The sequence below is a fragment of the Oncorhynchus mykiss genome, chromosome 2, assembly GCF_013265735.2.
Source record: "Oncorhynchus mykiss isolate Arlee chromosome 2, USDA_OmykA_1.1, whole genome shotgun sequence".
Lineage (NCBI taxonomy): Eukaryota > Metazoa > Chordata > Actinopteri > Salmoniformes > Salmonidae > Oncorhynchus > Oncorhynchus mykiss.
Window position 1 is genome coordinate 25,702,848 of NC_048566.1, and position 17,830 is coordinate 25,720,677.

General features: G+C 44.0%; 1 protein-coding gene across 6 annotated transcripts in view; it reads right to left on the reverse strand.

Moving 5' to 3' along the window:
• The window catches only part of LOC110539098 (adhesion G protein-coupled receptor B1), a 121,234-nt gene that overhangs the window by 33,822 nt on the left and 69,582 nt on the right, over positions 1-17,830 (reverse strand). For 4 of the 6 annotated variants that reach the window (XM_036943525.1, XM_036943551.1, XM_036943516.1 and 1 more), the window contains 11 exons: positions 12,320-12,472; positions 10,293-10,418; positions 9,387-9,557; positions 8,824-9,003; positions 7,689-7,853; positions 7,410-7,574; positions 4,580-4,681; positions 2,745-2,851; positions 2,190-2,384; positions 1,910-1,978; positions 646-754 (listed from right to left, as the gene is read on the reverse strand). In XM_036943525.1, coding sequence (XP_036799420.1) covers positions 646-754; positions 1,910-1,978; positions 2,190-2,384; positions 2,745-2,851; positions 4,580-4,681; positions 7,410-7,574; positions 7,689-7,853; positions 8,824-9,003; positions 9,387-9,557; positions 10,293-10,418; positions 12,320-12,472 — 1,542 coding nt within the window. The remainder of the gene's footprint in view (positions 1-645; positions 755-1,909; positions 1,979-2,189; positions 2,385-2,744; positions 2,852-4,579; positions 4,682-7,409; positions 7,575-7,688; positions 7,854-8,823; positions 9,004-9,386; positions 9,558-10,292; positions 10,419-12,319; positions 12,473-17,830) is intronic. The other 2 variants (XM_036943560.1, XM_036943534.1) reach the window with 1 other exon arrangement.

Consider the following 17,830-nt stretch of genomic DNA (forward strand, 5'->3'; position numbering starts at 1 on the left):
GAACATACGTCAATTCAACGCATATTCCACGTTGGTTGAATTGATGTGGAAACAATGTTGATTCAACCAGTGTGTGCCCAGTGGGAACAGCCCAGGATGTCTGTTCTATAGCCCTGTTTAGTTTGTGGGTGGTACCCAGGGGGAATGGCAATATTTAGACCTCCTTGCTCACACCCTCTGTTCTGATTCCAAAAGACATAGAGAGGCTGTACTGACTGAACCAGTGAGATCCACACACACCAGACACAACGCTAACAGATGAGATCCCCTAGTGTCCTGGCTGGGTGCATATCCAATTCAGATTATACAGCTCTGGAATACTGCCAATGTGGCTATGCCTGCTTTCCACCATGGCCTAAAGACCTAGTATTAGCTAGGAGAAAAACACATAGTTCAATAGGATAAGTCCACATTGAACGAACAAAGGCTCAGCTGTCTGAAAACATTACAAGCCATCGAATCCTTGCTTTCTCCATCTTTGTTTACACAATCCCTGCCAAAGAGCATTGAAGAAGAGGATCCAAAGTCCCTCCCTCAGACCTCCTACTCCAATGAGCTTTGTAGGAATTCAGGACATGCAATTTGAGAAGAATTGTGGACCCAAATACACAGCCAAAGACACAAAGGTCAAAAGAAAAAGCTTACCTAAGTTATCGGTGACCTCAACCATGTCCTGGAAGTCTTTCATCCTAAGACCGTAGACGTCCACAAAGTCTTCCACCAACCGGAACAGCTCCTTGATGTTAGGACCCAACTGAGAGAGACAAGGAGAAGACAAATAGAGAGAGAGAGAAGAGAGAGAGAGAGAGAGAGAGAGAGAGAGAGAGAGAGAGAGAGAGAGAGAGAGAGAGAGAGAGAGAGAGAAAGAGAGAGGAGAGAGAGAGAGAGACATTGTTGCATTGTTACAACACTGTATATATATATATATATATATATGACATTTGTAATGTCTTTATTATTTTGAAGCTTCTGTATGTGTAATGTTTACTGTTAATTTTGATTGTTTATTTCACTTTTGTATATTATCTACCTGACTTGCTTTGGCAATGTTAACACATGTTTCCCATGCCAATAAAGCCCCTTGAATTGAATTGAATTGAGAGAGAGCGAGAGAGAGAGAGAGAGAAGAGAGAGCGGAGAGAGAGAGAATAGAGAGAGGAGAGAGAGAAGAGAGAGAGGAGAGAGAGAGAAGAGAAGAGAGAGAGAAGAGAGAGAGAGAGAGAGAGAGAGAGAGAGAGAGAGAGAGATAGATAGAGAGGATAGTGTGTGAGAGAGAGAGAGAGAGAGCGAGAGAGAGAGGGAGAGAGAGAGAAAGAGAGAGAGAGAGAGAGAGGAGAGTGAGAGAGGAGAGAGAGAGAGAGAGAGAGAGGGAGAGAGAGTGAGGGAGAGAGAGTGAAGAGAGAGAGAGAGAGAGAGAGGGGGGAGAGAGAGAGAGAGAGAGAGAGGAGAGTGAGAGAGAGAGAGAGAGAGAGAGAGAGAGAGAGAGAGAGAGAGAGAGCGAGAGAGAGAGAGGGAGAGAGAGAGAGAGAGAGAGGGAGAGAGAGAGAAGAGAGAGGAGAGAGAGAGAAAGAGAGAGAGAGTGTGTGTGAGAGAGAGAGAGAGAGAGAGAGAGAGAGAGAGAGGAGACAAGAGGACTGATGATTCATGGAGCGAACGCCAAACAGACACCCAATGTTCAAATGCATCACACACCATCCATATATCTCCCAGGAGACTGGCATGATGTCACTATGATGCCAACGGCTAGACACAAAGGCACCAGAGAATAGTCATTGAAATGATCTCTGTACAACACATGGCCGACACACATCAAGAAGGAGCACAAACTGTGACCAAGCATGCTAGCTCATGTGTGTGCATAAAGAAGCGCCAGTGAGTCTGTGAGAAGAAGAGAAAGAGACCAACTCACCAGTTGTGCTTCTTCCCATCTCTCTCTGTTCTCCTCCATCAGCAGGTTACTGACTGACTGGACAAAGTTCTGTGATCCAGTAGAGAAGGAAGAGAAAGGGAGCGAGGAAGCCATGAGACATTACTCTACACCATTAGCCATCAATTGACCTACTACAAACACTCCCTCCAGCCATTTCTTTAACACCAGTCAATTCTAAATGTAGCCCTGACCCAAACCCAAACCTAATGACCTAATGACCTAATGACTTCCAATCCAAACACATGCTCCCTCCTCTTACTCTCATGTCTGCATTGCTGGGGCTGTTGTAGGCCCTTCTGAATATCTCTGTCATGTTCTTCAGTACGTCCACTATGGCCAGCAAGTCTCCACTGTAGCTGGTCCCATCGCTGGACGTCACCCTGAGCTTGGTCATCACCTCTGAAACTCCATCCCCCACAAGCCCCCGCTGGGCCTTGGACAGGTGTTCCCGAGTCTGTGGAGGAAAGGTATGAGTGAAACACTCAGAAAATATCACCACTGAATAGAGGTGATCTTCTGATCACTAACATACATTTCCTGTCTGTCTTCTTAATTTGGTCTTGACCATTTATGGTTTGTTAGTAACACCTCACTGGTCACACACTGGTTGAATCAACATTGTTTCCATGTCATTTCAATGAAATTACATTGCGCCAACGTGGAAAAGACGTTGAATTGTCATCTGTGCCCAGTGAGATGTATTTAACTGAGCAGGCAACATTTCTCAAATGGCATCCTATGGATTCTTTGTAGCTTCTGTTTCCAGATGTACAAGAGTACAGTTTCAATCGTTGATCATCTCTCTGGTACTCACCAGTGTTTGGATGCTGCGGTAGTCATTGGAGATACACTTCATATAAGTGGGGTTCTCCCAGTAGGCTATTCCCTCGTCATCCAGAGTGCACCGCCTCAGGATCAGCCCTGGATGGGGACACAGACTGGGGAGTTAACATCACTAGAACCGTGGGATCCTAGAGGCATAACCCATCCTAAGCCAAGTCATGTCTTATGGATATCCCTCTGGCTCGGTGTTGATAGGGAAGGTTAGTAAGGGTTTGCTCTGAAACATGGCTGTAGACTCTTATGGCGTCTAAAGTCTGAAGCCATTGGAGTCGACAGCTACAGTGTATTCGGAAAGTATTCAGACCCCTTAACTTTTTTCACATTTTGTTGTTACAGCCTTGTTCTAAAATTCATTCAGTATTTTTTTCCCTCATCGATCGACACAAAATACTGCAAAATGACAAAGCAAAAACATGTTTTTAGAATGTTTTGCAGAAATACCTTATTTACTTATAGTAAATATTCAGACCCTTTTCTATGAGACTCGAAATTGAGCTCAGATTAATTATATTTTCATTGATCATCCTTAAGATGTTTCTACAACTTCATTGGAGTCAACTTGTGGTAAATTAAACTGATTGGACATTATTTGGAAAGGCACACACCTGTCTATATAAGGTCCCACAGTTGACAGTGGATGTCAGAGCAAAAACCAACCCATGAGGTCAAAGGAATTGTCTGTGGAGCCCCGAGACAGGATTGTGTGGAGGCACATACATGTCTGCAGCATTGAAGGTCGACAAGAACACAGTGGCCTCCATAATTCTCAAATGGAAGAAGTTTGGAATCACCAATACTCTTCCTAGAGCTGGCCGCCCGGCCAAACTGAGCAATCAGGGGTGAAAGGTCCTGGTCAGAGAGTTGACAAAGAACCCAATGGTCACTCTGACAGAGCTCCAGAGTTCCTCTGTGGAATTGGGGGAACCTTCCAGAAGGCCAAACATCTCTGCAGAACTCCACCAATCAGGTCTTTATGGTAGAGTGGCCAGACAGAAGCTACTCCTCAGTAAAAGGCACATGACAGCCCACATGGAGTTTCCCAAACAGTACCTAGAAATCTTTGGTCTGAATGCCAAGCATCACGTGTGGAGGAAACCTGGCACAATCCCTACAGTAAAGCATGGTGGTGGCAACATCATGCTGTGGGGAGGTCTTTCAGCGGCAGGGACTAGGAGACTAGTCAGGATTGAGGGAAAGATGAACTGAGCAAAGTACAGAGAGATCCTTCATGAAAACCTGCTCCACATGCTAAGTACGTCAGATTGGGGCGAAAGTTCACCTTCCAACAGGACAATGACCTTAAGCACACAGCAAAGACAACACAGGACTGGCTTCAGGACAAGTCTCTGAAAGTCCTTTAGTGGCCCAGCCAGAGCCCGGATTTGAACCCGATCAAACTTCTCTATAGTGACCTGAAAATAGCTTTGCAGCGACGCTCCCCATCTAACCTGACAGAGCTTGAGAGAATATGTAGAGACGAATGGGAGAAATTCGATTGTCATCCCCAAGATTGTCATGTATTGTCATCCCCAAGAAGACTCGAGGCTGTAGTAAATGCGATAGGTACTTCAACAAAGTACTGAGTATTGGGTCTAAATACTTATATAAATGTAATATTTCAGTTGTTATTGTTTTTGCAAACATCTAGCTTTTTCATTCTGGGGTATTGTGCGTAGACTGATGAGGGATTTAAAAAAATATATATTTTAGAAATAGGCTGTAATGTAACAAAATGTGAGAAAGTCAAGGGGTCTGAATACATTCCGAATGCACTTAATGTCTCAGGGTAAAAGGGAGGTAGCTCACCATTGGCATTGGGAGGGCAGCGTACGGCTGCTGTGTCCCCTGCTGGAGTCATTTTCCACACTACGTTGGAGAAGTTCTCTTCTGCACAGATCTCATGAGGCTCTGCACCAAAACCAATCAGAACAAACATCAGTAGTATACCAATCTGAGTGTCAAATGGGTCGTTCCACAGGTTCAGTGCCTTTTCAGAAGTGTAACTTTGTTTGATTTCACAACATGTGTACATTCTGTCATAAAGGGCATATGTTCACAATTTCCCATCTCAAGAGGTTAAATAATGAAAAGACTAGTAAGTGCCAAATAAAGTAACAGGGTTTCCTTTTAAATCAGCCATGAATCCCCTTTTGACAGAAGCTTGTTGGGTGCAACAGGGAGTGGCAATTAAATGCAATCTTCACAAAAAAATATTCTAGCCTGTCCATTGTCACAACATGGCCCTTTTGAGCGTATATCATGGCTTCCCCCTCTCTTACTCTCTCTCCCACCCCAGGTTTTACAACAGTCATACATTCCTGGTAGAAACTCTCTTACTGCCATGGAGTATTGAGGGAGAGAGCCTATGGAGAACAAAGACATTATTCTTGCCAAAACTCCTAATCCCCAAAATTGGAGAAATAAACAACATTTCTATTTTTGAGAATGTTGAAGTATTCAACTGTATGTATGTAGTTAATCCACTCTGAGTTTCCTGCTCTTGAACTGTCCCCACCCCTTTCCTTTGTCTACCAAGCCATCACATCGGCTTAGCCCACTAGGGATTTTTCTATCATGTCAGTAACCAATGTATGTGTGTTTGTGTAATTCTGAGATTGAATCAAATTGATTAGTTAGTAAATAAATAAATAAGCCAATTTGTATATCACTGATTCATAACTTGTGCTAGGGTTCGTGCAGATATCCCAATGTTTGCGACATTCAGTAAGGAGACAGATGAGGTAATAATACATTAATAAGTGAACATATTAGGGAAATAAATACTCTTTAATTATTTTCCCGTGGTGCCCCGACTTCCTAGTTAATTAAAGTCACATGATTAGTTTAATCACGTAAGGAATAATTACACATAGAGAATTGATTTGAGTCTTCACATTTTATGATAGTCAACCCTACAACACTATCTATGGGTATCAGGGTTGACGTGTTATCCTCGACCCACTCAGTTTTCTGCCACAAAATACCAGAAAAATGCCAAAAATAGTTAAAACAGCTCACCTTCTTCTACACTATGATTTGATTATAAGATGTTCATTGTTTCTATTGAAAAGAAAATAGGAATAGTTTCACTAAATGAGTGATTCGTTTCACTAAATTAAAACGAGAGTTCAGTTCATGTAACAGGGTTGACCATAAAATGAGAGTTCAGTTCATATAACATGGTTGACCATAAAATGAGAGTTCAGTTCACATAACAGGGTTGACCATAAAATGAGGGACACTAATCACATGAAATAAATAATAATCTTCAGAAATGACTTTTTGTCAAAGCAACAAAATAACTAGGTTTTTACAATGATTGTGAAACTTGGAGACATTTTGGGGCTAAGTGGGTTTAAAATGACATAAAACATAACGGAGGGTTAACGGAGGACGTGTCAAAATGCTGCATTTTTGTACTTTGGCAAGCCTTTTTCATATTCAAAATTAGATTTCTCGAATTCTCCATCTGGTCTACATTAAAGGGCACTTAATTTAAATCTAGAATCCTTAATTGAAACAATAACAAAGCTGTCACCCCGCCTGTGTTCTGGTAAAAAGCTGAGTGATGGACCTGGATAAATGTAACCACTCTCAAATTCAATAACAGAGCTATGAGTGCAAGGACTGATCATCCATAATATCAAAATGATACTTTTAACCATGTTTTGAAGCTATACTGTGTTTTACTATACTGTATACAATTTACACTGTTTCCAAACGGTATAGTAAAACATGCTTCTATTTTGGGTTCTGATGGAGTATGAGAGTTGAATTAAGCTCATGAGGCTATATAAGCTATATTCTTCAATAATCAATGGGTATTTACTGTATCATTCATTTATAAGTCTAAAATGGATGTAGCAACTCAGGATACCAGCTTTAATATAGCAGGTTTTTTAATGGCAATATTGGTGCACAACTTCTACTTAAATATCAAAAGGGACACAAAAGGCACTCATTTTGTGGAACAACCCAAATGTGTTCCATTTTGAAAAAGAGGAAGATATTCAAAGATTTGTTAAGTAAATATGAGATACAGGATGTACAGTATAATAAAAAATGACAGATTGCAGATTGCAGCTCTGAAGGAGATGAGTGCTATTCTTCTAAGTATTTATCTGCCATTGGTTTTCTCTCTCTCCCTCCCTCCCTCCCTCTCTCTCTCCCTCTCCAACACACCTGCTGACTCAAACTCAAACTGAATGCTCGGCTATGAAAAGCCAACTGACATTTTCTCTGACCTGCTGACCTGTTGCACCCTCTACATCCACAGTGATAATTATTATTTGACCCTGCTGGTTATCTATGAATGTTTGAACATATTGAAGAACGATCTGGCCGTAATGGCCATGTACTCTTATAATCTCCACCTGCCACAGCCAGAAGAGGACAGGCCACCCCTCAGAGCATAGTTCCTCTCTAGCTTTCTTCCTAGGTTCCTGCCTTTCAAGGGAAGTTTTCCTAGCCACCATGCTTCGACATCTGCATTGCCTGACTTTGGGGTTTTAGGATGGGTTTCTGTAGAAGCAGTTTGTAACATCAGCTGATGTAAAGAGGGCTTTATAAATACATTTGATTGGTTGATTGATTGAGTAAGAGCACACCTTTCCATGACTGTTTTTTGACTACTCACCTGGACACCGCTTCTCATTGCAGCGTCGCACCTCCTCCCGATCTCCAGGACAATTTTCACCCCCAAAGAAGGGCCCATAGCAAATCCTCTGTCTCTGTTGGCTCCCTCCGCCACATGTCTTGGTGCAGCCCACCCACGACGTCCAAGGATGCCACTTCCCCTCCACTAAGACACAGAACACAGCTCAAATGGTTAAGATCAGGATAGGTGGATAGTAAACTAATCCTAGATCTGTCCCTCTGGGAAACTTCTACACAGAGTTTTGACAGCAGATGTTACCTGGGCACTCCCGTAGGAAGCAGTCTCTGGTCTCTATCCACTCCCCGCGACACTCTGATCCTCCGTACGAAGGTCCGTTACACTCTCTGATGCGCTGCATGGTCCCGTTGGAGCAGGACGCAGAGCATGAACCCCAATTAGCCCACTCATTCCACACTCCATCAACTGGGACAGCAGAGAGAGAGAGAGAGAGAGCAGAGAGGGAGAAGGGTATGGGAGACATGAAGAGGGAGAGAGAGGGACAGAGAGAGAGAGAGAGCAGAGGGAGAGGGAGAGGGGTATGGGAGACAGGAAGAGGGAGAGAGAGAGAGAGAGAGCGAGAGAGAGAGAGAGAAAGAGAGAGAGAGAGACACATTGGGGAGAATTAACAAAAAAACAGAGCAAACTAGAATGCTATTTGGCCTTAAACAGGGAGTACACAGTGGCAGAATACCTGGCCACTGTGACTGACCCAAACTTAAGGAAAGCTTTGACTATGTACAGACTCAGTGAGCATAGCCTTGCTATTGAGAAAGGCCGCCGTAGGCAGACATGGCTCTCAAGAGAAGACAGGCTATGTGCTCACTGCCCACAAAATGAGATGGAAACTGAGCTGCACTTCCTAACCTCCTGCCCAATGTATGACCATATTAGAGAGACATATTTCCCTCAGATTACACAGATCCACAAAGAATTCTTAAACAAATCCAATTTTGATAAACTCCCATATCTACTGGGTGAAATTCCACAGTGTGCCATCACAGCATCAAGATTTGTGACCTGTTGCCACAAGAAAAGGGCAACCAGTGAAGAACAAACACCATTGTAAATACAACCCATAGAGAGAGAGTGAGACAGAGAAACAGAGAGAGAGAGAGAGAGAGAGATCAAGGTTACTTCTGTACATGTATTAGTTTGTCTACGTCTCTGTGTGCATAATGCAACGTACACACATTGTACAGGGTAAAAGCCTTCATCCCTCATACATAAACAAGAACCTTTTCAAATGACCTTCTCAGGGATAATTTGTCTCTGTAATTAACTGTAGACGTGACTGCCATGATGACTGAAGTTGTCAAAAGTAGTGCACTATATAGTGAATAGGGTGCCATTTTGGACACAGATGAGTAAGAATCCAGTAAGAAATCTGTGTCACCTGGGCAGACAGCGATGTTGCAGAACTTGGTCTGTTTCTCCGGCCCCATACAGGGGTCTCCCCCAAACTGAGGGGGCTTGCAGCTTCGCGTGCGATCCCGGTAACCACGGCCGCAGGTTGACGAACACAAGCTCCATGGCGACCACTCGTCCCAAGTCCCGTGCACTGCAATCAGAGCGGCTAGGGTATGATTTATAGAGAGAACCACACAGACCTTCACCACGACAACAACAACAATAACATCAACTCCAAAACACATAAACATCCAACACTCTATGGTACAAACCAGCCTGTTGCCATAATGCAGTCACAAGCATCCTTCTCTCAGTGCCTTCATGGTTCTCCTGTGTAGACTACTCTAACCTTACTTCAGTGTTTAATGTATTCACCTGCATAGTTCCATATTAATGTCCTGGTCTGGAGCGTTACTGTCTGTTACGAAAGAAAAGCCCCAGGATGCATTGCACAGAGAGGTTGGGTAAAGCGGAGCCAGGAGAGGGCTGGAGACGAGGGGCAGCAAGGAGGCAGCCGGGGGGGTGGGGTGGGGGGGGGGCTCAGCTTACCTGGACAGACGGCAGAGTTGTTGCAGGGCCTCTGCTCTCGGAGCGTGCCGCTGCACTGGGTGCTGTAGGAGGAGGAGACACAGAAACGCGTGCGGCTCTGCCAGCCCTCACCGCACGTGGCCGAACACACACTCCACGACGACCACTCCTCACCTGACGCAGCCTGGTCCACTGAGGGGAAGGGAGGGAGGGAGGGAAGGGATGATCCAGGGTGGAGGGGGGAGGAGAAGGGCCGAAACTAATTATCATGCAGGAACAGCCTCCCATTGGCCAAAATAGGAAGGGATGTGGCATGGTTTGGCGTAGAGGAGATTCTGTGCTGCCAGGCTCTCTGAGCTCTGATTCCATATCCTTAGCATTGACTTGACATACAGAGGAAGGCAATGTGATTGGCTACTGGATATGTCAATAATTTCCCTGGCTGCCATGACTGCCCAATGCATTCAGCAGACCCGGTCAGTCAGTCAAGCCTAGTCTGACCAATGGGAAAGGTTGGTCAGTCATGGCTGTCCAATGGGGAAGCAGGGGTGAGGGGGGGACCTGATTTGCTAATTCAGCATAGGCATCATTCATAGAGAGGAAAGACTTATCCACTTTTCAAGACAGGACACAATCTCCAGTATAGCAGCTACATTCAAAACCTCACAAAAGTACAAAACAGCAAACAGTTTCACCCGATTTATTCAGGGTCCATGTTGGAATTAGTGCTGTGGCACTTAGGCAAGAAGGAGTTTGGGAGATTTTGATGGATGTACAGGCCTATGTGAGGGAGGGATTCAGGGATAGCTAGCTATAGCCTTGGTGCAGTGACAGACTATAATGGTAGGAGGTGGTCCTGTGTGGTCTGTGACCCAAGCGGCTGTTAGAGACTGATGCATGGGCTCCCTCTGCGTCCTGTTGTCTTACCTGTCTGTGGGGCCTGCTGTCCGCCGCCACCGCCTCGCGTCTTGTCTACCTCGCCACCGCCGCCATCACGCTTGCGGCTGTCCACGGAGCGAAGTGATTGGCTGCGAGAGAGATGACGGCCTTTGCCTAGAGGGGTGGGGCAAGTCCAGGGGGGAGGGGTTAGCAACTTAACCACCAATGGCATTTTGTTTTTGGGACACAACCGTGACGTGATTGGTCACCCAGAAGAGCATCAGCCAAACTTGGGAATTTTGTAATGGAAAACAAGGTGTGGTGTGTGATTGTGTTTGTGTATTTACTGTGTCTCTCGCTGTCTTTTTTGACTTTGGAACCGTGTTTGTCATTGCTCAAACATTTGGAATTCTGACATTGATCACAATCTATCAATATACCTATAGTTCTGAAGACTGGAAGAGTGATACAGAGCTATTGGAAGCCCTATTCCTAAGTCCTCCTTACTTCTATAGAATGGATTATATGCACATTGCAGTGTGAGGGATTCTTCAGTCTCTTTCTTAAGAGTTATGCTTTTGTATTTGCCTTGAGAGGTTGACTATGTCCAAATAATAGCATCGATCAAAGTCCCCTTTCCAACATGGCCTCCTTACATTACAAGAATGACTTGTTGGACGGAAGAGAGTGGAGGGAATAAAGGACAAGAGAAAATAAAAGTACAGAGAGAAATAACAGAGAAATGAGATTGAGAGAAGAAGAACAAAAGAGAAAGAGAGTCAAAGAGATACAGACATAGATATTTAGATTGAGACGGGGACACACACATGCCCACATATACACACTAGTGGTGCGCAGGTCAGCTGTTTGTTCACACACACCCGGATTTGCTAATAACCCATCGGCAACACAACACACGTGATAAAGTGAAAATCTGAGGCCCGCATCAGACCCTAGAAAATGCGCTGTAGTCTATAGTCAGAGACGATGGGAGTTGTTTTTGATAAGGGGTAAAGGATTTATTTTTGCCTGATTTAGCTATGTTCCTGCTTTATAATTCACAACATTTTGGTAGGTTGGGCTGTGAATACAACCCAACATGTTTCTGATCAAATTTCAGTTTGGCTGGATGCATATTTTATCGAGTTGAAATACTATCAGGTTTTGTGATGCTGAAAAATATTGCACCTCTACAGACGGTATCTGACTGCGCATTCTCTCAAGATGCTCAAAGAAAGAAATCATATTTCACCTGCATTTGGTGTGACATTTTACTGCAAGAAATGCTTGGTTCTGCAGGAGTTAATATCAAGGCTATGTGAGAGTTTATAGACCTACAGTCAGTGTCCAGATGTCAGTTTCCATTTAACTCATCTGAACAGTAGGCTACAGTTCCCTTGACGTGCAATAGGCCTATTTCAAGTCCCCATCTTGTGACTGTTGAATTTGTATAGCGTCTCACAATCACCACACATAACATTGCCGGCATTGCTATCATCCTATGACCACTTCACCAAATCTTTCCCAAACATGACTTTTCTGGCCTCCCTTCTCTCTATTTTCAACTCTCTTTTTTGCAGCTTTTCTCTTATTGAATCACAGAAAACTCTGACGTTGACCTTTTTGCCTCCGTGGATTGACGTGAACTTTTTCTGCCTGTTCCCAAAAACATTTGGTGTTTGGTGTGTAGACTATTTGGCACGTGTATATTTAGGCCCTAAAGCTTAGGCTTGGGGCACGAAAGCCAGATAGTCGAAAATAACGAAATAAAAATGTAGCCTATTGATAAAAAATTACACAAGAATTATACATTTATGGAATTGTTAAGGTATTGTTTTCTCTTTATTCAACTCTCCTGCCACCCACCTGCATTTCATCCACACAATATGTCATGACCTAAACATGCCCATCCCACAGATATAACTGTAGGGATATACCTGCTGGGACTGCAGGTTATGAGTCAACCCGCACATCACTTATGCACACACACTCACATACACACACACACACAGAAACAAACACATACATATATGTACGCACACACATAGTTGGGGCAATGTCTTTGTTAAGCTCACCACTGCAGGGCTGAGGGTTACAGGGCCTTCCCTCCTCCAATACTCCCTCACACATCTCCTCCGGGGGAGATTGACAGGTACGGCTCCGGGTCTGAACGCCACCACCACAGTCACTGCTGCACTCCTTCCACTCCGCCCACACACTCCAGCCACCTGTAGAGGCAGACACACACACACACACACACACACACACACACACACACACACACACACACACACACACACACACACACACACACACACACACAGTTAGCCACTGTTTTTGTGCAAAACGTCCCTTTAAATTAAAACATAAAGGTGTACAGGAGTGATAAATGTCATTGTAATTTCAGAATCCATGTCCAGCAATTCTCATTTGAGGGTGCTCCATTAAGATATGGCTGCTGTTATGAGGAAGAGGAGGAGGAGGAGGAGCGTATAAATAGCAGCAGCTGAATGGTCTTCTTCTTTTAGCCTGCATCCCAAATGGTACCCTATTCCCTATATAGTGCATTGGGCCCTGATCAAAAGTAATGCACTATATAGGGGATAGGGTAGCATTTGGGACACCGCCCGTGTGTCTTCTCTATGTCCTATAGTTCATGAATGTTTAATGGGGCAGACAGATGCCTTTCAGCTCCCACAGACCCCCACAAATATGTATTAATCTGCATGAATAGAACATGATGCTGGATGACGTCCAGACACACACAGTTTTAATTACTCGCAAATCAGTTTCCTCAGGGCAACCGGTGGGGTGGGGTGAGAAGGAAGGGAGGGCCTTGAAGTGCACAGAGCACTTGAAACAGTTAATTGAGTGGAGAAGAATATATATATATATATATATATATATAGAGAGAGAGAGAGAGAGAGAGAGAGAGAGAGAGAGAGAGAGAGAGAGAGAGAGGGAGTGAGTGAGAGAAAAGCATCAGAAATGTGTCATTAAAATGCTTTACACCCAGGTAATACAAGGTTTAAAGGAATTCCAAACGTACAATCTAAGGTCAGAGAATAATCCTTTTCAATGGAAAAAAGCCTCAATATTGTTTCTGAATTTAGCTGTTGACTATGCACCACTGAGCACAGTCAATACCCATTTGTTTTCTCCAGGATGACCGACTGAGGCCAGATTGTTTACTTGTGACTGTGAAATTGGATTTGTTTAAGTTTCTGTGACCTGAGTCCATCTCCATCAACCAATCCCAGGCAGCGCTAACAGTAAACCACCAAAACATCCAATGGGAGAACAATAAATAACCCTGCTGCACCACACCAAAACACCCTGTCCACCAGTCAGAGCAAAGTCAAGCACCCACCCAAACAATGACAAGTACAGTACCTCCCCCCTCATACACACACTCAATTTTAAATGCACACTAAAAAGCCCCTCCACCCACTCCACCCAATGCCATTTTAAATGGATGCTTTGTGGCACATTGACTGCTCCTAGGGGCAAATGAAGAGGGTGAAATTATAACAAAATAACCTTCAGCTCCTTTTCCCCATGAATCATTTTGGGCTTATTAGGATGAAAGGCTTCAGCTGATGAATACAGAGAGAATGAGAGAGTGCTGTTTTCGTGGAGGGAAGTGTGTCTGTCAAATAAACGTTTTGGAGAGAGAGAGAGAGAGAGAGAGTAAGAGAAAAAAAAACTCAATTTGCAGATAAGATTATCTCAGAGAAACAACAGAAGAGTATGAACTTTTTTTGTCCAATAATCCCAGTCAGGCAGGGTGGAAGAGGACGGGAGAGAATCATGCAGAGTTTTCTCCTCTGTCCTCAAGGACATTTCATTATGTTCTCAATAATACAGTGGACTTCAATTGTTGGGCTTTACAGCACAGCTCAGCACAGCCTAACCCAGCCTCACGTATCTAAACCCATTGCAGTCTCAGTCACTCCTTCATCACACGAAAACTTCCTCCTCTCTCTCCTCCTCTTTCCTCCCTACTCCCTCTCCGCCTCTGTCCTCCCTCTCTCTTATTGTCTGTTCTTATGTGCTCCCTCTACATATCTCCAAATCTCATACTGTACTTTCTCCTCCCCATATCTCTCAAGCACACATGCACACTCATTAAAATATATGTAGTACAGTTCTCAGTGTGCGTACTGTATGTGTAGTTGTGTGTGTGTGCATGCATGGGTGTCCATCTTTCGTAGTTAACTTCTTCTGAAGTCACCTTCCCCTCCCATTTGAAGCACTGTAACGACTGCACTGGCATTTCCATTACATATCAGGTTCCTGCTCCAACTGAAATCATCAATACCAGGCAAACTCTCCAACCCCCCGGAAAATCACCCCTCTACAATCAATACAGCTAATGTAACCCTATATTGAGAGAGAGGGAGAGAGAGAGAGAGAGAGAGAGAGAGAGAGAGAGAGAGAGAGAGAGAGGGGGGGAGAGAGAGAGTTATATAGAGAGAGAGATATAGAGAGAGAGTTAGAGAGAGAGAGAGAGAGAGAGTTAGAGAGAGAGAGAGAGAGAGAGAGAGAGAGAGAGAGAGAGAGAGAGAGAGAGGGAGGGGGAGAGAGAGAGTTATAGAGAGAGAGAGATAGAGAGAGAGAGTTAGAGAGAGAGAGAGAAAGAGAGTTAGAGAGAGAGAGAGAGAGAGAGAGAGAGAGAGAGAGAGAGAGGGAATGAAGGGGCAATGACTGCATAATAAATAAAACTGATAGTTGTCTATCTATGTATGAGTATAATAATGACGGTATGAGTTTCCCTGAATTTATATAGGCTTGTGAGTATTATGTGTACACGTCTGTGTGGCTGCATGTGTGTGTGTGTGTGTGTGTGTGTGTGTGTGTGTGTGTGTGTGTGTGTGTGTGTGTGTGTGTGTGTGTGTGTGTGTGTGTGTGTGTGTGTGTGTGTGTGTGTGTGTGTGCGTGCGTGCGTGCGTGTGTGTGTGTGTATGGCTGTGCGTGTGTGAGTGCGTGGCTGCGCGTGTATGCATACAAGTCTTGTGTGATTAGTGTCTGGGCTGAGTGGCTGTATGGTTGAGCTCTATCAAACGGCTAGTGCTGACACCCAGAGGACATAAGCAGTCAACTGCAGGCTAGAGATAACAGAGAGAGAGAGAGAGAGAGAGAGAGAGAGAGACAGAGAGACAGAGAGAGAGAGAGAGAGAGAGAGAGGGAGAGAGAGAGAGAGAAAGACAGAGAGAGAAGGGAGAGAGGGGGAAGGAGAGATAGAGAGAAAGACAGAAAGAGAGAGAGAGAGAGAGAGAGAGAGAGAGAGAAAGACAGAGAGAGAGAGAGAGAGAAAGACAGAGAGAGAGAGAGAGAGAGAGAGAGAGAGAGAAAAAGACAGAGAGAGCGAGAGAGAAGGGAGATAGGGTAAGGAGAGATAGAGATAAGGAAGAAGAGAGGGTGGCAGGGGTTGAGGAAAGGAAAGTGACAGAGAGATAAGGAGGGAGAGAGAGGGGGATATGCCATATGAAAGCTCATGTGTAAAGTTTGCTAGATTTTCTACATTATCTTTGTCCGCACATGAGAGCACACATCATTGAACATTAATACATTAAAACCTCTTGAAGCTAGGGGGCAGAATTTTCACTTTTGGATAAATAGCATGCCCAATTTCAACTTCCTACTACTCATGCAAAAATAAAAGATATGCATATTATTCATAGATTTGGATAGGAAACACTTTGAAGTTTCTAAAACTGTTTGAATCATGTCTGTGAGTATAACAGAACTTCTGTAGCAGGCAAAACCCTGAAGACTAACTGTTCAGATTTTCTTTTTTCCTCTATGTTCCCTGAAGTGTCTTTGCCATGAGATATTTCATAGGAACCAATTCTCAGTTCCTACCGCTTCCACTGGATGTTACCAGTCTTTGGAATTTGGTTGAGGTTATTCCTTTGTGCAATGAAGAAGAAGGCCAACTCGGAACTGGGGACACTTTTGTGAGTTGCGCAAGATGTGAAAAGCAGCGCTAGTTTGTTTTCTTTCCTGTATTGAATACAGATTGCCCCGTCTACAATTTGATCGATTATTAACCTTAAAAAATACCTAACGTTGTATTACAAAAATAGTTTGAAATATTTTGGCAAAGTTTATAGGCAACTTTTGAAATATTTTGTAGTGACGTTGTGTTTTTGTAAGCTGTTTTTTTCTGGATCAAACACGCTTTATAAATGGACATTTTGGATATATATGGACGGAATTAATCAAACAAAAGGACCATTTGTGATGTTTATGGGACATATTGGAGTGCCAACAAAAGAAGCTCGTCAAAGGTAATTCATGTTTTATATTTTATTTCAGCGTTTTGTGTAGCGCCTGCAGTGTTGAAATATGCCAGCTCCTTTGTTCACTTCTGGTGCAGATGGTGCAGGCTATCAGATAATAGCTTCTTATGCTTTCGCCGAAAAGCATTTTTAAAATCTGACATGTTGGCTGGATTCACAACGAGTGTAGCTTTAATTGAGTATCTTACATGTGTGATTTAATGAAAGTTAGAACTTTATAGCATTTTATTTGAATCGAGACATTTGCATCCCGCCTATCCCTAAGAGGTTTTAAGAGATAGACAGCGGGAACAACCCGTGTATTTTCCTTTAAAAAAGTAATTACCTCGACCACATGTAAATAACACACTTTTCTCATCAATTAAGTAAAGGTCAATGATACTTCACAATATTATAATTTCATTCTCCGTCGTTCTCGCTCTCTCCTCCCTCTCTCTCGTCTTTTCTTCTTCTCTATATCCCTCTCTTTCTCTTTCCCTTTTTCCTACCCTCTCCTTCACCCTCTCTCCATCCCTCTTTCTCTCGCTCTCTCATTCCCTCTCCATTTTTTTGTGTTCATTCAGACAGTGCTATAGGCTGCATCCAGCAGGTATAATCCAGTGCCTACAGTCAGTCATTCAGTATCCTGCTCTGGATAAATATTTGAACAGCAGCACTCACACAATCCCATCCTATCGATCCCTCTCCCTCCCTCCTCTCCCTCTGGGGCCAGGAAGCTTAAACTCAGGAGTCCTCCCAGAACTATATCAACAGCCCTACCCGGTCTATGGTGACATTACCGCCTATTCCCTCTAACCCCATCTAAAATTCTTAGTCTTCAGTTCCAACTTCAAACCTACCAGCACAACATCAACACCCTTACCAGTTTGGCGGTGACATTATACTCCATGCACTTCAGTTCCCATTGTCAACCCTCTGGTGTCAGTACCCCCTACCCTATCTAACCCCCTATCCTTCAGTTCCCATCCTCAACCCTCTGGTGTCATTACCCCCTACCCTATCTAACCCCCTATCCTTCAGTTCCCATCCTCAACCATCTGGTGTCATTACCCCCTACCCTATCTAACCCCCTATCCTTCAGTTCACATCCTCAACCCTCTGGTGTCATTACCCAATACCCTTTCTAACCCCCTATCCTCCAGTTCCCATCCTCAACCCTCTGGTGTCATTACCCCCTACCCTATCTAACCCCATATCCTTCAGTTCCCATCCTCAACCCTCTGGTGTCATTACCCCCTACCCTATCTAACCCCCTATCCTCCAGTTCCCATCCTCAACCCT